This window comes from Argopecten irradians, chromosome 2, assembly GCF_041381155.1.
Source record: "Argopecten irradians isolate NY chromosome 2, Ai_NY, whole genome shotgun sequence".
Lineage (NCBI taxonomy): Eukaryota > Metazoa > Mollusca > Bivalvia > Pectinida > Pectinidae > Argopecten > Argopecten irradians.
The window spans coordinates 22,668,547-22,690,761 of NC_091135.1; the positions used below are offsets into that span (position 1 = coordinate 22,668,547).

The 22,215-nt window shown below is 36.1% G+C and overlaps 2 protein-coding genes across 6 annotated transcripts in view; one reads left to right on the forward strand and one right to left on the reverse strand.

Annotated features, from left to right (window-relative positions):
- The first annotated feature begins 1,502 nt into the window (after positions 1-1,502).
- On the forward strand, positions 1,503-6,735 carry LOC138314833 (uncharacterized). Its single transcript, XM_069255409.1, has 2 exons — positions 1,503-1,537; positions 4,387-6,735. The coding sequence occupies exon 2, from the start codon at positions 4,397-4,399 to the stop codon at positions 5,507-5,509; it is 1,113 nt and encodes a 370-aa protein (XP_069111510.1). The 5' UTR covers positions 1,503-1,537; positions 4,387-4,396; the 3' UTR covers positions 5,510-6,735.
- LOC138314832 (serine/threonine-protein kinase tousled-like 2) overlaps positions 6,709-22,215 on the reverse strand; it is a 45,134-nt gene continuing 29,627 nt past the window's right edge. For all 5 annotated transcript variants that reach the window (XM_069255406.1, XM_069255404.1, XM_069255403.1 and 2 more), the window contains exons 9-20: positions 21,974-22,110; positions 20,687-20,821; positions 20,224-20,388; positions 18,384-18,465; positions 17,759-17,850; positions 17,397-17,486; positions 16,887-17,056; positions 16,303-16,438; positions 15,908-16,019; positions 14,595-14,702; positions 14,027-14,130; positions 6,709-12,152 (exon numbers count right to left, since the gene is read on the reverse strand). In XM_069255406.1, coding sequence (XP_069111507.1) covers positions 12,050-12,152; positions 14,027-14,130; positions 14,595-14,702; positions 15,908-16,019; positions 16,303-16,438; positions 16,887-17,056; positions 17,397-17,486; positions 17,759-17,850; positions 18,384-18,465; positions 20,224-20,388; positions 20,687-20,821; positions 21,974-22,110 — 1,434 coding nt within the window. In that variant the 3' untranslated portion in view covers positions 6,709-12,049. The remainder of the gene's footprint in view (positions 12,153-14,026; positions 14,131-14,594; positions 14,703-15,907; positions 16,020-16,302; positions 16,439-16,886; positions 17,057-17,396; positions 17,487-17,758; positions 17,851-18,383; positions 18,466-20,223; positions 20,389-20,686; positions 20,822-21,973; positions 22,111-22,215) is intronic.

Genomic DNA, 22,215 nt, shown 5'->3' on the forward strand with positions numbered 1-22,215 from the left:
TCCAGGGGTTACATTTACTGTCGTGTTATATCCACCCCATCCTTGATACTCCAGGGGTTACATTTACTGTCGTTATATCCACCCCATCCTTGATACTCCAGGGGTTACATTTACTGTCGTTATATCCACCCCATCCTCGATACTCCAGGGGTTACATTTACTGTCGTTATATCCACCCCATCCTTGATACTCCAGGGGTTACATTTACTGTCCTTATAACCACCCCATCCTCGATACTCCAGGGGTTACATTTACTGTCGTTATATCCACCCCATCCTTGATACTCCAGGGGTTACATTTACTGTCCTTATAACCACCCCATCCTCGATACTCCAGGGGTTACATTTACTGTCGTTATATCCACCCTATCCTTGATACTCCAGGGGTTACATTTACTGTCGTTATATCCACCCTATCCTTGATACTCCAGGGGTTACATTTACTGTCGTTATATCCACCCCATCCTTGATACTCCAGGGGTTACATTTACTGTCGTTATATCCACCCCATCCTTGATACTCCAGGGGTTACATTTACTGTCGTTATATCCACCCTATCCTTGATACTCCAGGGGTTACATTTACTGTCCTTATAACCACCCCATCCTCGATACTCCAGTAGTCACTTTTACTGTCGCTATATCCACCCTTGAATAGTAAAACTGAAGGCAGTTCAGTAGTAAAATGAATCAATCACAGGCCAGCAAAACCTTCTTTGAGGATCAAGTGTGTAGAGAGTAACGACATAGTCCAGAGTTAACCCCTGCAGTATCCAGAATGCTGATTACAAGACGTATCGTATATCGCCGTGTTAATTACACAAATGCACGCCTTATCATACGGTCACTGATTAGTGTGGTCTTTGTTCGTCTTTTCGTCCTAATAAATCCTATTTCGTCAGGGAAACGTCTCGGCTTTCCGTTCGATAAAACGAAAATTACGAAACAAAATTTCGAAATGACTATGTATGGTTTGGGCCCTTTTTTGCATCCGAATTCGTAAATTTATGCTACGCTTTCCATCAAGAAATCATAAGACGCATTCTTGAACAAACTTTATGTTGCTTACATTGTTGCTAGATTTTGAATTTGTTCACGATTGCGCTCTATTTTTTTCTAAGACAAAATCAATAAAAAATAGATAAAAATGACAAACTTTTCAAATTCGCTTGACTTATGCCTTCTTCGGATGGTTTCCATGTCACTTAAATTGGTAATAAAAGAAAAGTTTCATTATTACTGAACCAGAGATGTACTAAATATGGTACCATTTATGGATAACGGGGCTGAAGGTTCAAACCTAACATATATCTATGTCGCCTTTCGCTCAAATAAAGCGAAACATTGCTTATATTTAGTCCATTTATTTTTTCGTCCTGTAAGTCGAAACAAAACTAGCCTTATTAACTCGTCAATCATAGGCTAACAAAGATTCAATATCACGTGACTAAATATTTCTGCTGATTGGACAGTCGTGATGGCGATGACCCCTGACCCATCTTTCCCCATATCCGTTCTAGCCAACAGTACTTGACATCGGTAAGTGAGTCTTCAGTTTTCATTTTTCTTTTAATTGTTTATTTGATTCTGATCATGTTATATCCTGTTAACGATGTACTTACATGTATGTAGTTCTTTGCCCCGATTGCATAAGACAATAATACTGCAAAATTAGTAGGATCAATTTTATACCAGCAGGTTTTCTGTAGGTCCGTAAACGAATCTGTAAGATAAGCTAATGTTGTTTGAATACATTTATGTTCTTAGTTTTAAATTGCGTCGTTGGAAAACTGTCCTGTATAGCCACTTCAGTAGTTTAATGAGTAATAAAAGTAAACGGCGTAATCTTGATGGCATTAGCTATAAGGCTCAATGTGTCACTTTCTAAGTTGATATTTTACTTTATCTTTAATCTAGTCAAGTTAAAACTATACAAAGGTATGATGAACTATTTTATTCAATCTTCACGGTCTTAAACTTGCAATGGATATATTTTCATATAAAAAACGTCGTAATATATAAAACAAGAAAATGTCAGTGTTATTTCGGTCACCACATTAATATACTAGTTAGTACATGTACATAGTTATGTTTAAATAAACCCTGTAACATTTGTAACAAAAAAACATATCACAAAAGGTATACTGTATTTAAAAGAAAAACTTGTCCTGTGTTTACAAACTATGCCGGAGACAATAACTTCATCTAGGCCTTTACGATTAAAATACACACTGACGACTTTCTTAGGACACACGCGTGTTAAATAATTGTAGTCGTTGCTATTTAGTATTTTACTCATCCACTTTAAATATACCCGATCTAGGTCTACTCAAACAACATGAAACAGACAATAATGTGTTACACTTTGTGAATTAGACTTTCGTTGACTACAGTTTCAAACGTAGGAGTATTGTATAGGCAGTCATTAGATGATTGACAAAATGGTTATTGTCGCCAACAAGTACTTAGACTAAACAATTGTTATAATTATACATTCAGTCGTCAGCCATGATACAATTGTCCTACTTTAAGAAGACAAAAAAGCAACTGTCACATAAATATGGGCGTTATTAAAGCATCTAGGGAATCGAATATCGCCGCAGTTTATGATCTACGTCAACCCATATGCACACCAAAGCAGAGGTACCTTGGATGGACCTTTAATTAAGCACATCGTCGTGTCCATTATGTATTTCCGCATCTTTTCTCGCCTTCCATCAGAAGGATTGAGCTAAGCCTAGTCTGGAATTATACCGATACCAGATGATGCTATTTTAGAATCTGTTCCAATTCCAAGATGACCACCACAGCCACCACCTTGAAAAACACACACGTTATAAACTTGTTCTGCAGTTCCAATTAACGTCCTATAAACAGTCGGTCATTTAAGGACGGCCTCTCATGTATGCTGTGTGTTGTATGTTCTTGTAATGAGGAACTGCTGACCATTTTGTAGTGCTATCCTACTGAAGCATGCCGCCGAAGACACCAAGCAACATATCCCATCTGGTAACAGTATACAGACAACGGGCAAACCAGTCGTCCTATTACTTTGAGGCTAAGCGGTAAGCAGGAGCAGAAACTACCACCTATATAGACTATATGGTTTGTCTTAGCCAGGGGACAAAAGCAAGAGCCTTTTCGCAGAGGCGACCGCTCACCTTAAGGCCAAAAGTGAAGTGGTGTCAAGGGAGACGTTAGGGAATTTTGTTTGTTTGATTATAAGATATTATTATAACGAAAAAGCCAGTGTCATGTAAGGAGGACCTCCTAGGTCTATGTATGCGGTATGTAGCGTGTATGAAATGTGCAGTGTGCGTTTAAGGAGACTGAGGTATATTCGTGTTGGCCTAGTAGAACTCTTGCCCTTTTTACCGTGCGTGCTGCACGTAGGAAGGCTCTGGGTTCTTTCCACTGGCCGAAACACACCATAATCTATGACATTGGTAGTTTTTGCTTCTGCTTAGCGCTCACCATAAAGGGAGTGGGACGACTGGTTCGCCTGTTGTCAGTATAATTTAACACACCGCATACATCTTGTACATGCGAGGCCGCCCATACACGACACTGGCTGTTAATATGACTTTAATGTAAGAATCCAAACTACATGTATACCATGCAACACAGTGAACACACCCTACCCGACAACGTGCGAACCAATCGTCATACTCCCTGGAGGCTTAGCGCTAAGCAGGAGCAGAACCTATCACTTTTATAGACTTTGGTGTGTCTCGACCAGGGGACAGAACTCAGAGCCCCCCTCTCAGGAACGAACGCTCAACATATGGCCAAAAGTAAGATGTTATGGGAGACGTTATGAAGAGTGGAGTTAGTTAGGATTCGAAGGCATCGTACAACAGGGGTAGCAGGCACCCAACCAGATAACCTACCAATACCAGAGATTTGTTTGTTTGATTAAATCTACGTCCTATAAACAGCCAGGGATATGTAAGGACAGCCTCCCATGTACATGTATGCGGTGTGTGTGGCGTGTATGAAGTGTGCGGTGCGTATTTTGGGAGACCGCGGTATATTCGTGTTGTGTCTTTTTTTTATAGTGGAACTCTTGTGCTATTTCACTGATGCATGCCACTGAAGACACCAAACACATCCCATCCGGTCACAGTACACTGACAGTTAATTTAAAGATGGCTATACCACCTAGATGTTTCAAATCTTCAAATTCACTGAAAATTTCAGGTCAATATGCACCAAATGATTCCTACTAATTGTTCCAAGATTTTCCAACACCCATGAATTCCGCGTCATCACAATGATTTGTCGATGTATAAATGAGTTTGTGTTACAATAATCGTTAAAGCCGCTGGGCCTCTGATATCTTATATATTTGTTGTTTCGTGTGAATATATATTGATAGTTTGTTGCAGATTACGAATAATGGGTCAGAGTTCAACTAAAACGAAAGTAAAGGCTGTCACAGCTTGGGGAACAGGAAAAGCGTCAACAAAGCAATTTAGTTTAGCTGCAAACAATACAAGAAAAACACACATTCCAGGACCTTCCGAACCACAGAACAACTCGAACACTGCACAAGATGTAGAAAAGCGGAAGGCTCCAAATTCGGAGAATGAACGATCATTAACCACAACAGGCGCTTTCATTCAAAACAAGAATTCTAAATGGTCCATTTTGAGGCCATCTAATACACGTGTACACGCCGATGCATCATTGACAGCCAAGTTTTATAAGTCATTTCCATTCACAACTCCGTCTGATGCAGATACGGATGGATTCAAACACAACCGCGTTGTGGCGCTAGCAGACGACACAATCATAGTGTTGGATCGAAATAATGACAAACTGAAACTGTTCAGCTCTGACTACAGATTTCTTCATCATGTTGGAACACCAAGCGGCGGACCTCTGGGGATAGACTATGCTAACGGCCTGACAGTAGTGGACAAAAGGACAGTCGCTGTGTCGTTTGGTGGATTGTATAACTTTGTGAATGTGTACAGCGTCGAGGGCGGCAAGATCGAGCTTACGACAACAGCAAAAAGAAGGGACAAAAGTGGTGACTTGCTGGACATAACATATCTAAACAAGGCGTTTGTATGCTTGGTATCGCATTATAGTGAATACATACGCAGCATTGAACTGATGGATACGGATAATCATAGGCGTGTCATCGTTAAAGAAAAGGGTCTTTTCTCAGTATACACCGATATTGTTGCTGGAGAACGAAACTGTTTCTATGTTTCGTATACGTTTCCTCACAAAATCCGATGTTTTTCTTTCGAAGGCTCACAGCTTTGGAACATACCGGCTCCAACAGGCGCGGCAGGTCTGACATTAGCACAAGGACAGGTTTGCATCGTTCTAGAGAATGGTATCTTGCGCCGTGTTTCCACCAGCGGACAGGGCTGTAGTGACCATGACCTTGGTCTACCTTTCACACCTCACTGTTTGTGTTTCCAGAGACAGGCCCAGAGGTTTGTGATGACGTACTGTCCGCTGTACGGTCGCATCCGAGTCTTCGAATTGTGCTAGGGCAGTTCAAGTCATCACATAAAAGAAACGAACGAAAACTACACGCACATTTTCCCCCGGTGGTTCTACATGAAAGTATAAAAGAAGCGGGTTGGCACGATTTGTATGTAGCACATATAGGTATACACCAGTAGTCGGCCGACATGTAGTATCAGTTACCGTTTTGTTGTAGACGAAAGTGACCGTATCGATATGATGTTAATCTAACGTATATGTACAGCACACAAATCCTGGAACTAAGCATCTTAGATGTTCATATTTCTAGACTACATCATGCATGATCTTTGGATATAATTTTTTCCCAGTTTTATGTTTTAAATGAAAAGAACGACTAATATTTAAAAATGCTCCACCGCTGACAGAGCATAAATGATATTCATCACTTGAATAATTATTGGTGTTTAATGGTGTATATTTGTCTAATTTAAAAAAAAATAATTTGCCTTTGGTGTATGCGCAATCAGTACTTCATTCCATATATGATATAGTGCCACGGAATTTTTTCAGGATGCAATTTATAATATTTTGTAATTTTAACTTGAAGTAAAATTAGAAGCTCAAACTTTTCAATGGTGGTAATGGTGTAAAGTAAGTAACGTTCGTAAGTGAAGAAAAATACTGAATCGCCTTCTCCTATTTTGATAGTAAAAAATTCCATTTGTCAGCGGTGGAGCATTTTTAATCTATTTTTTTTTTCTAAACAAGGACTTCATACAGATTTCTCTAAAGTCGATTTTGGCTTCAATCTGATTAAAATAAAGATTTACCATTATACACTTCACCATACGCAAGATTTACCAAATATACTGAGCATAAACTGTTTTTCTATGGTAAGTTTAAGAAAACGCATCAAATAGATAATGCCAGTCAAAGGCAACATTTTGTGTGGGTGTGCATCATAAACTATTGTACCTATAAAGTGTACACAAATTGTGAATTTTTTATGGCTGCTTTAACCACAAATACAAATGTAACAAGTATCAATGAATGTTAATTTGTTTGATTAAATTAACATCCTATTAACAGCCATGTTTATAGACTGCCTCCCATGTATGCCGTGTGTAATATGTATGAAGTATGTCATGAACTACATGTACTAAACTCTGCAATGTGAAAACTAAAACACCATCGTTTACGTTGTACATGATGACTACCACTAGTGCTCAAGGCATAAACAGAAAAAACTAAACAAGCCAAGATTGGTTTTTTGAAAAATAGTAATTTATTATCCTTCCCTTTGTCGTCTTAGACAAGGTTAACTATGGGAGAACACCTTTCATGTACATTTTCTCACACTTCATAACATGTACTCTCACATACACTCACTCTCTCAGTTCCCTTGGAAACAACATCTCACCACAATTCATATGTCCAAAGTGTTCCATATCAAATGTTGAAAGACAATACTCAGCCAATACTGATGATCTAATGTACATACTTACAAAACACTCACAATCACATCAGGGAACGGAAACAAGTTAAAACATCAACTTATAAAAACAAAGGTTAAAACAAATGCAGAATTTACTAAGAAGCTTAAAAAGAACTTAAACAAAACTTAAGATAGTGTGTCATCCTAAATGCCCCCTTCCCCAACAAATACAGCAAACTTGATTCTCCTTACATCAAAATCATCCATAATTTATGTACAGGATTTCACTTGCATGGAATAAAATTTAAAAACATGATTTGGCATCTAAGTGTAACATGATATAACTTCAGTCGTGAACAAGAACAAAAACACATTGAGTATAGCACAACTGGTAACTATATACAGTGTTGTCCTGAAAATGGTACACAAGGACTAAAACAAATTGTTTTTAAGAACTTAATTTTAAGCAGTACATTAAAATTAAACTTAGAATTTAAACTCAGAATTAAAATTCATGAAGAACCAAATCAATTCAATTGCTTTGAATAACCTATGCTTTGCTTTATTTTCAAAGTTGGGACGGATTTGTCACAACCAGTATATATTCAAGTAATAAAACAAAAACCGTCTTTTCTGTAACAGACGAGAACCAGAGAAAATGAGAAAGTGGAAAGAAATTGGGAGATAAAAACAAAATTACAAATAGGTTTAATCAATATTGTAGTCATATTGTCTTTTTCATTTGTTCTATATCATCATTTTTATTTTATTTTCTATTTTCATTTTTTTCCCCCTCCAATCAAAAAACTTCTTTCAAAATTATCAGAAACACTGACATTTACCTAGTTACATTAACAAGGACATATTTTTGATATATCATTTTCCTAATGTTTTGATTTCGAACATCTATAAGATATGACAGAAACCAGTTTCTGGAGTGACATACAGGAAACACATTTGTACAAGTGGAAAAAACCTAAACCAGAAGCAACAAACAAATATCAACCAAACAGGAAGTGACATAAAGGATACCACACAAACAGGAAGTGACATAAAGGATATCACACAAACAGGAAGTGACATAAAGGATATCACACAAACAGTAATTGACATAAAGGATATCACACACATACAAACAGGAAGTGACATAAAGGATACCACACAAACAGTAATTGACATAAAGGATATCACTCACATACAAACAGGAAGTGACATAAAGGATATCACACAAACAGGAAGTGACATAAAGAATATCAAACAAACAGGAAGTGACACAAAGGATATCACACAAACAGGAAGTGACATACAGGATATCACACAAACAGGAAGTGACAAACATATGGCAATCACATCACACAGGATCGTGCAAAGTAGTATGGCAAAATTAACATCACAAAAAAAAAAAACCAATAATGCAAGATAGCATCATGTTGAGCACTTAATCAAGGTACCTAAACACCTGCTCCTTCAGCTGGCTGACATACACCTATAGACTAAACCGACTAGTACAGGTGTCCTAACAAACTCTAGCCGTCATTAACTTGTAAAACACCTATAAATTTTATGGGCTTTTTCCCTAAATAAGTCAATGATCAAACATCTTGAATTCCAGACATGTATCACAAAATTTTCCTAATAACAGATGTTACAACAATATCCATTCTTAGAATAACCTAAACACGTCAAAATTGTATTAAAGTAACCAAGAATGATAACATTATACAAGATAATCAGAATTTACTTTTCAAGTTAATTAGATGTACTTTCAGACATTTTCACTTGTAAAATCTTACTCCAGAATGATAGCTTATCATTTGTTTTAAATAACAAAACTTATAAATCTATAAATCATTCTATATTGTAAATTTCTGGTTCTGACCCGACTTGTTATACAAAATTCAAAACTAAACTTCAATCAAATAAAACAACTATGACTTCTCCCATAATCTCATAAAACAAAGCTTAAAACAAGAAATACTTAAACACTTCAATAATTTCTCAACATTAAAAAAAATGTTTCTTTAAAATACAATAAAGAAAAGTCAGAATGCTTTTTAGCAAATAAAATCCATTCCTTTCAAATTAATATTAATCAAGAGAAAAGACAATTAAATTTATTTATATGTTGAAATATTAAAACAGCTTTTGTATAACAAAGCTTTATAAAACCAGTAATTTTATTCAATAGAAATACTTCCACATATTAATGTAAATAAATGTACTTACTTTGCTTGAGAAATTAATTATTATTCAATTAAATTAAAGTCAATTTAATAAGTGATAAACAACAATTAATTAAGAATTTTATTCTTTCTCTCTTAATGCAACAAAGACGAGACTAATTGAAAAAGTCAAAGAGGAAGAGACGATTTGCCAGATACTCGTACACTAATTACATTACAAAATTGATTTTTTAGTACATTTAAACCTTTAAAATTGACTTTTTAAACTATTACAACTCTATTGCATACTTCACATATTAAAGTTGAGTGTGATCTTCTATACAATCTATTCAGTCAACTTTTAGTCTCGGTCTTTTTCAAGTGATTGTAAAAAAAATTAATTCAAAATGATGTATTTAACAATTTAACCTTGGCCATGTCCTACATTCAGAATTAAAAACTTATCAAAAAGAATTTCCAAACTAAATGAAGATTGAAGCATTGTACTACAGTGGTTACATCTGTACGAAATGTAAAATCCATTCATGATTCCAGAGAAACAACCTGAAAATTTCTGTTATAGGTGAAATCTTTTAAAGCAAAAGAAGTTAACAAATTGCATTCACAAACTAACAATGTAATTTCAATATAGATACCTTGTGTCATTAGGACAATTTCTATCCTTGGGACACTTTTCAAAAGCTCAAGTTCCTGCTTAAAACTTACAAATAGATAATTATTTCTAAAGAAATTTATCAATATATCCTGTATTCATGAAACCATCTTCATTATCAAGCATAAAAAATATGCATATTTCCTTAAATTATCTTAAAATCAGCTAAATATACATATACCACATTAAAAGTGATATTTCCTTCCTGCTCTTTCTTAAATGTCTTAGTAGAAATAAGCATCTAAATATCAGCTTTATGCAGAACAATTTTAATATAGGAATAAAATGTATACTTATACTTTAGCAAGAACACGCTTTCCTGAAAGATGGGGGGAAAAAAAGAAAAAGAATTATTGGCAACATTCACTCAAGGATTCAGATGAGGTGAACACAAAACTGTTATGTACACAATTTATACACAGTAGACTTGGATTCCCTTTGGACAGGTGATTGCATACAAAAAGCTCACATGCACACATGAAAACACTGTACAGAATTTTAGCTTGGCCACTCGGCACTGCCAAAAATTGCCACACATGCACTCCAACAAGAACAGCAACACATCATAGAGCAAACAATTTGTACACATTCTAAACACACATCCAACAGTTGGCAGGTAGCTCAGCTTGTTTAAGGAGGAGCAAATTCTAATCTTATTTGTATATAAATCTTTTTAATTCATATCAAAAGTTTGTCAAACAGATTTTCCTTAGATATTTGATTTCACATCAGTAAAAAAAATTGTATTGGGTATAGCAAGAATAGTTTTCTTGTCAATTATCAATAGTATTGGTATTTAATATGACAGTAATGATCAATTATCTTTAATGACCATCAGTGCTATGTCAAGCTGATGCTTTAAATCTGTCCCCTGACAAACCACTGTGTATATAACATTTATTTGCATTGGTACAGGACTTTTTATAATGAAGAACTTTGATATCCACTCTTAACAGTTTGTATACATAGCAGTCACGCGTCCATTATTGAGCTCCTAATACATTTACACTGATGCACACAGCAGAGTTCACAACTCTAATCTCTCTCTCCACTGTGTGTATAACACATATCTTAAATAAAGAACATGCTTAGAAAATCTCTCAAGATCTGGCTATGTACAGTATATCATTGTAACAGGGATTTAATGTGATGTATAGTCGGTAAAGCTGGAAAACCCAGGGAATAAGGTTACCTATTCTCCAACCAGCATTGGCATGGATTGACCTCCTTCCAAGGCCAAACATTGTTTGAAAGAAGAATTTGCCTGCACTAGGGTTCACATCTTTTAATTGAATACGTTGTTTTTATAAATGTTGCAGGATGAAAAATATATCCAGTCAGTGTCTGATAATACAAGCTGTGACTCGGACAGAAAACAGTCTTTCTTAACCCTTTCCAAAATACAGCTTATATTTCAGACTGTGTTCCCTTTATAGTTGTAATTACTGCTGTTTACACACAATATGAAAGATTTTGAATCGTATCCTACTATTTATTCTGGGTTTTCAGGATTTCATTTTTGTTATTAATTGTTTGGTAAATGAAACTTGATTTATAACTTCTCAGATGATATAACATCTATCTATTTTTCTTAACTGAAAGCAATAATTTTCATCCAATTTAAAAAAAAAAAAAAAAAAAAAAAATGAAGTAGAAATATAATATGTATGACATACATGCCCACTTCCATCTATCACAATGGCATATGACAGGACAGGCTTGGATAGCACTATAATGATGATATGGAAAAAAAGGTGTTTTAATACAAAGAGGAAAACCTGTTTATGAGCTTTTGATGTTAAGTTTTCTAAAATTCAAGCCCTTGAGTTTCATCCAGTACAAGAAAAATTCATCTAGACTATGTTCTAATGATTCTCTACATGAAGCCAGTCTTGAGAGAAGATCTAATCATGAACTGCTAACGATAAATGCTGAATGCATGACTGTGGAGTATCCACAGGTAATTTCACAGCCAACGGATGACACAAGTGTAGTTATTTTTATAACATAAATATCATGCCATCTTATTGAATAAAAAAAGTTGGCATCACATGAAAGCGGGAGCAACCAGATGTTTACACCGTCCTAACAAACCCTGTGAAAGCAACTGAATGACCAGTGAATCTGGTATGACTTGTATAGTTCTTTGTCGCCTGCTGGTGACTCACAAGGGATCTGTAGTGGACGTGGTCCGTCAGCTCTACCTTCAGACAAGTTTGTGACGGCAACATGACTACATGGGGCAAGCCCCAGCACACAGTTGTCCGGCTTGGCCAGCACATGGAATAGTCTCAGGAGTTATGTCCCTTGGGATAATGTTGAACACACTGTTGTCATGTTCTGTCCCCAAACGTGAAGCCGGAAGGTTGGTTGAGTGACAGCGACGCCTGTACCACACTGTTGGAGCCCGATCCCAAACCACTGTCTCCTGAATGTCTACAACAATGAAAACATTTACATAAATAATCCATGAAAGTTTATTAAAACTCTTTAGAATCTGTTACTTTTTAGAATAATATCAGTTTCTTAATTGAACAAGAGGCCTAAAGAGGCTTTACGCTCACCTGGTTTGTTATGCCAAGTTATGTTCTGAATATAGGTTCATTGTTTCTTTTCTAAAGGAATTTTAATATCTACCCATATTTCCCCTATCAGGTCCGGCCCCTCCCGCCCCCGGGGGACCAGAGCCAAAATTTATCCAAACGCTGCATTCCCTTCCCCCAAGGATGTTTCTTGCCAAATTTAGTTAGAATCCATGCAGAACTCTATGACAAGTAGTGATTTAAAGGATTTATCTCTATTTCTCCTTTGGGGCCCAGCCTCTCCTGCCCCCTGGGGGTCAGAGCCAAAATTTATACAAACTCTGTTTGCCTTCTCCCAAGGATGTTTCTGGCCAAATTTTGTTAGACAACATGCAGAAAGTGGACCTAGAAATTGTCTTTTTGTCACTTTGGTTTGGGAGAATCTATAATTTTGATGTTTCCCTCAACTCAAAGAATACATGTTAACATACATAAGAATATTTCTTATTTCTAAGGCCAACCTTGATCCAATTTATTGAAACAAATGTGCTGACTTAAGTCAAAACTTGATTTTTTTCCCCTTACGTAGCTATGTAAAATTTTTTTGAGTGAAGTGTGCTTCGAGAAATTGAGGACTATTAGGTCTAGATTAGATAATTACAGAAAACGACAGATCAACTTTTGGATGAGAATGTTCATTAGCCAACTAATTGAACTATTTAGTGAGGTAGGCTGAACACAGCCTCATACTGGTGGAGCTATCAGTGGAGGTAGGCTGAACACAGCCTCATACTGGTGGAGCTATCAGTGGAGGTAGGCTGAACACAGCCTGAACACAGCCTGATACTGGTGGAGCTATCAGTGGAGGTAGGCTGAACACAGCCTGATACTGGTGGAGCTATCAGTGGAGGTAGGCTGAACACAGCCTGATACTGGTGGAGCTATCAGTGGAGGTAGGCTGAACACAGCCTGATACTGGTGGAGCTATCAGTGAAGGTAGGCTGAACACAGCCTGATACTGGTGGGGCTATCAGCGAAGGTAGGCTGAACACAGCCTAGGCTGAACACAGCCCCATACTGATGGAGCTATCAGTGAAGGTAGGCTGAACACAGCCCCATACTGATGGAGCTATCAGTGAAGGTAGGCTGAACACAGCCTGATACTGATGGAGCTATCAGTGAAGGTAGGCTGAACACAGCCTGATACTGGTGGAGCTATCAGTGAAGGTAGGCTGAACACAGCCTGATACTGATGGAGCTATCAGTGAAGGTAGGCTGAACACAGCCCCATACTGATGGAGCTATCAGTGAAGGTAGGCTGAACACAGCCTCATACTGATGGAGCTATCAGTGAAGGTAGGCTGAACACAGCCTCATACTGATGGAGCTATCAGTGAAGGTAGGCTGAACACAGCCCCATACTGATGGAGCTATCAGTGAAGGTAGGCTGAACACAGCCCCATACTGATGGAGCTATCAGTGAAGGTAGGCTGAACACAGCCCGATACTGATGGAGCTATCAGTGAAGGTAGGCTGAACACAGCCCCATACTGATGGAGCTATCAGTGAAGGTAGGCTGAACACAGCAACCTTATACTGGTAGGGAGCTATCAGTGGAGGTAGGCTGAACACAGCCTGATACTGATGGAGCTATCAGTGAAGGTAGGCTGAACACAGCCCCATACTGATGGAGCTATCAGTGGAGGTAGGCTGAACACAGCCCCATACTTATGGAGCTATCAGCGGAGGTAGGCTGAACACAGCGGAATTAACAAGTTTTATAAATACCCTTTGGATTTCAGTGGCGCAGGTCGTAGGTAATCTTGATGAGCCAACAATAGGACATCTGGCCGATGTTCCTTCTTGTACTGGAGACACTGTCTGATGAAACTCTACAAAACCAAGACAAGATTATTTCATAGTTCATTGTTTAAATTTCTAAGACAGACAAATAAAATATTGGGTAATCTTTATTTCCACAGATCAATACAATATTCTTTTTGACTTTTTTTAATCTTAATACAAGTTGGTAATCCATAACCTAAAAGTAAGGGCTAAATATCCTTATCTTTTCTAACACCATCACACTCCATTTTGTAATAAAATGACCTAATGTCAATTTTTACAATATGATGACCATCCAGTTATAGTTATTGATGGTAGAAATTTGTGAGGATTGAAAATTGAAACCTGTAAACTGGTCAAGTGTCTTTGACTACTTGCTGTTTTTCTCTACGTATTTTTCCTCCATCAAAACACGTATGGACTTGAAACTGAATGCATATTTGCAAAAAGCTTGTTTCTCCTGATATCAAAACATAAGAGAAGCACGTCTTTCCTGACATAAGATACCAACCTTTGCCTCAATACTGATTTGAGGTTTGGCTGGGAATTCCACCTCTGTTGCCTTCAGAATGGTGTTCTCTTCTAGTATGGCGGCTTGAGATAAGTTATGTCCAAATGGCTGTCAATCAAAAATACACTTATTACAGAGACAATTTCAAACCAATATGTTCAGCACAGAAAGGTTTTACTAATGCTGTATTAGTTTCATATCTATGATGATTTTGCAAATAATAAGGCTGTTAATACTGATAAGGATTATCTACAGCTTGATCTTAAAAAAAAAAAAAAATTGCAACAGCGGAGATTTGTTTCAACGACCTTTTGCTTATAAAATTCCCTTGGAGCTCTCATTCTCCCCTAGAATCAAGCACAGAAACACCTTTTTCACAGCTACCAATAGTACATAGTTTGAGATGTTTGGAGGATAATAAAATTAGTGGGATAAATATTGTATTATTTTCTATATTCATGTCGGTAAAGCTTCGTTGATTCCTATCATCAGAACTATTATTCTGAGATACAACTATGAACATCTTAATATTTCAATCGAAAGAGGGATCTTTTCTCTGCTTATCAAACTTTTACTACATATTACTACATATGTAATTTGGAAAAGATCCTTTCAGTACTTTCTGAGACATATAACACTAACAAACTTCAATAAACAAAATCTAAGATGGCTACCTGTTGGCCATCTTGTTCACCGATCAGTCCCAAAATGCAATATACACAACTAGGGCCCTAAGGGAACCTACATATGAAATTTGAGAATGATCCCTTCAGTACTTTCTGAGAAATAGCGATAACAAACTTTGAACATCAAAATCCAAGATGGCTGCCATTGACCAATTGGTCCCAAAATGCAATATGCACAACTAGGGCCCTAGGGGAACCTACATAATTTGAGAACGATCCCTTCATGATAGATGGCTACCTGTTGGCCATCTTGTTCACCGATCAGTCCCAAAATGCAATATACACAACTAGGGCCCTAAGGGAACCTACATATGAAATTTGAGAATGATCCCTTCAGTACTTTCTGAGAAATAGCGATAACAAACTTTAACTATCAAAATCCAAGATGGCTGCCATTGGCCATCTTGTTCAACGATTGGTCCCAAAATGCAACATGCATAACTAGGGCACTAGGGGAATCTACATATGTTTGAGAAAGATCCATTCAGCGCTTTCTGAGAAATAACGATAACAAGAATTGTTTACGGACGGACGGACAACGGACCACAGACGAAAAGCAATTTGAATAGCCCACCATCTGATGATGGTGGGCTAGCAACATGAAAGTAAGGAAAACAAAGTTCTTACCTTTTTACCATAGAGACATTGATAAAATATCACTCCTACTGACCAGACATCCACTTTGGAAGAAATTTTGGGCGGGTTGGAACCAACAACAAAACATTCTGGGGGCAAGTACCTGTGTATAAACACAAATAGTGACTGATGATAGCAAATCACAATGAATAAATATCATATCTTCTTGTGTGCTTCACCTGCTTGATTGGTATAAGCTTTAAACACGTGTCGCACGTCTTCACACCATTGTGATATTATTATTGTGCAAAAAGGCATTACTGCGTTTGTTGAATAAAACATACACATTAGAGTCAATACAGTTTGTAGAAGATCACAACATGTGTCATTATATAGTGCTGAATGACTTATTATGGTCTATATAAAATCAATGTGTAGGTACATACCAGTAGGTGCCGGCCCCTTGTGATGTGAGGTCCATACCGTCTGGTGTCAGATTGTCGTCGTCCATCACTTTGCTGAGACCAAAATCTGTAATCTTGATCTCACCGCTAACTGACCCACTACCAAGCAGTATGTTGCCTGAGTAAAATAATCGCATAGTTAGTTTTAGTCACAGTTAGGCAATTCTTAACAAAGTCGTTACTACTTTCATTGCTCCAGCCTACAAGAGGCCCTTAGGAGCGACCATGATGTCCATCAAAGGAAAGGATCATTCTCTTTATTCCCTCTTCCTTTTAAATATCAGAGTGAAAGTGAAATAGGTACAACAAGGAACTAACGATAACATTGACATTACAGACAGCAGATGAGAATCAAAGAGGAAAAGCAACTTGTGGCCTAAATAAATAACTACAAGTTTAAGACAGAATATAGAATATTTTGTTGAGCTGACTTCAACAAGTTTAGAGTCATAATGATTCACAGTTAGTCTTAGAATATATTGGTCAGCGAGTCAACACGGTTTATGACAGATTGCTATACTTTACCTGGTTTAAGGTTAGAGTTTAAGACAGAATGCTATTTTTACCTGGTTTGAGGTCATAATGAATCACAGGTGGCTTTATCTCATTCAGGTAACGAAGAGCACTGACAGTTTGGGAGATGATAGAACGAGCCTCCTTCTCCGGAATGGATTTGTTTTGTTTCAAATAGAAGTCGAGGTCGTTCCCTTCACAGTACTCTAACACTGTACAAAACCTTGAAGGAGAAAAATCGAAAATGAAAAAAATGTTCAGCGTTTAAGTATTTGAATGATTTGCTACATTGTGAAGGATTTTTAGAAGAAATAATAGGCTATAGAGGAATCTATTTATTTGAATAGATTTTTTCGAAAATATCTATAAAGAAAGAACTAAAAGGACTCCACTTTATGATATGTGTTGACCATAATCCTAACACAAGAGCCACTACCATTAACAGCTACAGTTAACAAACCCTTCATTTAAATTTCATTTCAAGATTTGTTTTCAATTGATAATACATCAAGAATTCAAAGTATTCTTCCCCTGAAAATACAGTAATGTAATAAAATACTTACGAATTATTGTCTATTTCAAACACATCATACAGTCGCACTATTCGGGGATGATTAAGACTTTTGTGGATATTGTATTCTCTTAAAGCATGTCTGAAAAACAATGGCAGTCATTTACTTCAGATTTGTGAAATATGCATCAACATTACTGAACAACAGTTAAATCTGAGACCAAACATTCAAACATATAACCAAGCAATGCTCCAGAATGCAGGCATCATTTTCCATTCAAGAAAACAAATAGCTGAACCATTAACACTGACTGTCCAAAATTTATGCATTTTTGAATGATTTCAGGCAAATCATAACCTCAATATTTTTAAAGTCCAAGATCCCTCATCTACTGATGAACAAAAGACACTCACTTTATATAATTGGCTTTCTTGTCGTCCTTCCACTCTCTGTTTAACTGGTGGATCTTGCACGCAACATATCTCTGTTCCTTTAGGTCAAAGCCCTGTAAAACAAAAAACCTCTGTTATAATCAACATTTAACCTCTCACTTTAGTGTTTTAAAGACCTTGGCTTGCCTATTTTAAATTACATCTGCAATTACCAGATTTTGTGAAAGGAATAGAAATCAACAACTTTCAACGTTGTGGAAGTTCTTGGCGACTGTATCATGTGGACATGAAACATATATCTGAGAAGAGGTAGAATGATGTATAAGAGCAGTGGAAAAATGCACAGCCAAACTGTGTTTTGAACCCGAGACCCTTCAAACACTAGCCGGATGATCTACCAATTGAGCTACCTGGTCGCAGACGCACCTTTTAACCAAGAGGCAGACAGCCATGGGTAGACATGTTTTTACATTCATCACTCAGACCCAAGTCCATATTTGATTTTTCTTATTTTGTTACATCAATCTTCTTCAGATTGATTCTTCATTTATAAAACAATATTTTGACATTTATAAGCTGCCATTTGATAAAGTTGCCTTGCCATTTCCTACCTAGAGAAATTCTCTAACCCCATCATATTGCTTACCTTGTGAACTTCACTGAAGCCTCCTTTGCCTAGTAAACATAGAAGAAGGTACCTCTCATGTAGTGTGGGGTGTTCTTTGAACCTAGACAAAGCAAATCATATCATTAACATACGGAGAGCTTCAGTATATGAAAATACAACACTAATATATCCTATATATATTTTTTTGAATACTGCTAAATTAACATGGTCATCTTGCCCAAATAAAGGATCATACTTAAGTGTCTATTATATTATAAGACTCTAATATATGTGGATATGATGGATAGGGATATTCTACCCAATGGTTGCAAAGCCTTCGGTTTTACAACATTTTGTGATCCTGAGGGTACAATATCCCTTTCCTTTATATTTACATGTGAAAGATTATTTCTCTCATACCTGAACATTTTTCCTTACACTGATTTTACATTGATGATATCCTGCCATTTTGGTGTTTGAAGAAAACAGCAATTGAAAATTAATTCTCCGTACACGAAATTTAAAAGATATTTTATAGCTTCATTTATCGTAAAACCTGTCTACTTTCTGGAAATATGTCAAAACTAGACAAGAATTCCACGGAAGTGGATGTGTCGTCTGCACAGCATCACAAAAAATAGTTATTTACAGTAGAAAATATTGTTAATAATTAGGTGAAGTTATCAATTCCCGTAACTCTTACAAATATTGATGGATTTTGACCGGTATCATTAACATAAAGCAATATACCAAATTTGGTTGAAATTGGACAATAAATACTTGTTATTGAGCGGAAACCTTACCAATTTTTAAGTCCTGTAACTCTTGTAAATATTGATAGATTTTAACAGATTTTGACCATTATCAAGCTCTTCCAAGATCTCATTGATCTAAAGCTCAAATTTGGTTGAAATCGGACAATAAATACTATAATAAATATTAAGTTATCGCTGCCGCAGATATCGTCGCCAACATAGTGATGCCTAAGTGTTGCCCTTACGTTGCAGGCAACACAAAAATAGTAATTTTGTTGATGCAGTGACATCGCAAGGTTGGGATAAACCAGTCTTACACCCATAGGTATGAGCGAAAAATAGTAATATTTATAGTATTGATGGAAATAATGGCATAAACTTGCAATGTATTCTATAAATCAAGACGGGTAGAGATTACATATTTTATAATTGGACATATTCACGTACCACGTGATACCCGATAACGTTTGTGGGGAACTATTGTTCTATTGGTGATTGAATGATGTCAAAACATGATATCCCGCATTAACATCATTTCAACGGGAAGATTAAAAATAGTTACCTTCCATCACCACTGGAGATACTAGTCCCGCACAAACGTTATTCGGTATCATATGGTATGTGATATAGTCCAATTGTTAAATTTTGTTGGTGTTAAAATTTGCAATTTACTGTTTGGAACTATTAATGGGGGTTTATTTATATGAAATCATCTATGTTGCCTTTGACATTCTTACGACAGTCTATAATACGTAAAACCATGATTTTTAAAATTTCAAAGAGGTTTTAAATTTTGCAAATTTGGATGGATCCATGAAATTAAAACCCCTGCAAATACAAGCAAATATACAGGACCAAGATATTTTTGCAACAGAGATATTTATGCTGTGTTTAGTGATATATAACTAGAAAAATAACCAAACTAATGAATAATATATATGTAAGTTTGTGTCTTGTCTGTCCGTCCTTCCATTCCACTTCGTGCTTGGAAGTACACCAACACACTATAGTAGTGTAACACAGAAATGTGATGAGATCTGATCACTCCTTGGAAATCCAATCTACATCCTTCCAAACACGACCACAACATAAACAACACCACATAGAAGGTACAAAATTTGTACCTAGAATTGTCTTCATTGTGTATTCGTTTCAGTTCACGTATATGTAGATTCCGCTCTCGTTCTAATTTTTCTAGTTCTAACTGTAGATCTGCATCTTCCTTTTTCAGGCTCGCCTGACGCAACTTTAAAATCTCATCCTGTTCATAGAATTCAGCCAGGGTCATTCTGTAATTTAAAAGAAAGTTCACTGTATTATTTGATATGAACATGCATATTCATTATAATTTAAAATATTATATTTCATGGATAATATTACCCTTCATTTTGTTAACATAACAGACAGAAGTTGACTATATTCACAGTTATATTTCCAAATTTATTATGAAATGTCTATCAAATAATTTCTTTCCTTTTGATAACCATAATTTGTTTATTTCATATAATGTTTATATATATGAAGAAAATTTGACAATTATTTGATGTGTTATCTCCCTGTGACTGGTAAATCATTATCAACACTTACGGCTTATCGCCACCAGGCTTCAGGAAAGCGTCATGTTTCGAGTTTTTCATCACAGTTTGGGTTGGCTTTTTCTTAGTTAGAAGTTTTCTTTGTTTTTCTATTTCTTCTCTGTCAGATGAAATTCGTTCTTGTTGTCTGAAAATATGTAATAAATGATCATTTAATGTAGTGTGAAAAATATGTGTTAAATAATCAGTATTAAATGATTTGTTAGACAATTCATTCAATAAAGTTTTGGTACATTAATTTCGAAATTTTAAGTTTGAAGCATTTCATTGGTCTTTCATAAACTTTTCACTAAACACAAACTCTTTTTGCTGGAGTTCTCTTGATAAACATCATTTGCAATCCGGTTTTGACTACATTTTCTTCCCAACATATCTTATAATTGAAATTAGACGTAAATGAATTCGAAAACTTCTATAGATAGAATGAAACATTAAAGTAATATGGAATGCAGACTCTCTATCAAAGTATCTTTCAAATGATATCTTATTCAAGAAACTTCATATAATGTCTATAAGATTTGAGTTTTCTTCTCAGCTGAAGGGCTGTACAAGTAAAGTGTTTACCCGACCAATGACTTTTGCTTTACTACAGTGATTTATTTCATAATTACAATGAGGTAATGGGGAGTTAATAAAATCATGAATATATACAGAATATAATTTGTGGCCTCAAGTTCAGATAGAATATTTCACAGAATAACCTCCCAAGACACTTGGTTAACTTTAGATCTTAAAGTTATATGTGCCGTATTTTTCACTCACGAATCAAGATGAGCTTTTAATATGTTATTCATCACCAAAAAATACCAACTTTTTGAAAATTACAGTGCTTTCAATGCACAGGTTTTAATTTTACATGTACAAATAAGAGCTGAAAATGATTTTTGGCAGTACTGCCAAAATCATTTATTTACATTAATAATGAAGTGAAATGAGTACATACGGTCAGACCATGAAGCCAAATTGTGGTCTTCAATTTCATTACACATTTTTACAATGTTTTTAGTAATTTTAAAGTGACTTCTGCAGGTATGGTTTCATTTAACCATATTTAAGGCATAAAAACAACAATTTTACGGTACGAAATTTCTGTTTTATAACTAACGTTTATAAGTCATCTGAAGTCATTTGAATGATTTTTACAGCTTTATTCATCAAACCTTATGGTTTTTAATAAATTCAGGATGAAAAAAAACCATTTCAAAATTATCGCCCAGTTACGGCACATATAACTTTAATAGTAAATGGATTGCCCATATTTTATTTGGTGTTGACTTACTTCATTAGGTCGGTGAAGGCCCATCCGTCGACCCAGTTCTCCACAAACGTAGCACCCTGTCTCTGCGTGACAAACTGGCCCAGCCTCAGGCGGTCCCCCATACACTTCTGTCTCGTAGTCTTTTTTTCCAATTTACTCTGTGAAAAAATATCTCCTCTGTTAGAAATGTTATCAATTTAACAAAATTACTCTGCTAGGCGTAAAAAATTGTTTCATTTCATACTGACCTGAAAAGATCGTCG

What these genes read in the sequence shown, in the direction of transcription:
- LOC138314833 (XM_069255409.1), top strand. Translation starts at nt 4,397, where the DNA reads ATGGGTCAGAGTTCAACTAAAACGAAAGTAAAGGCTGTCACAGCTTGG.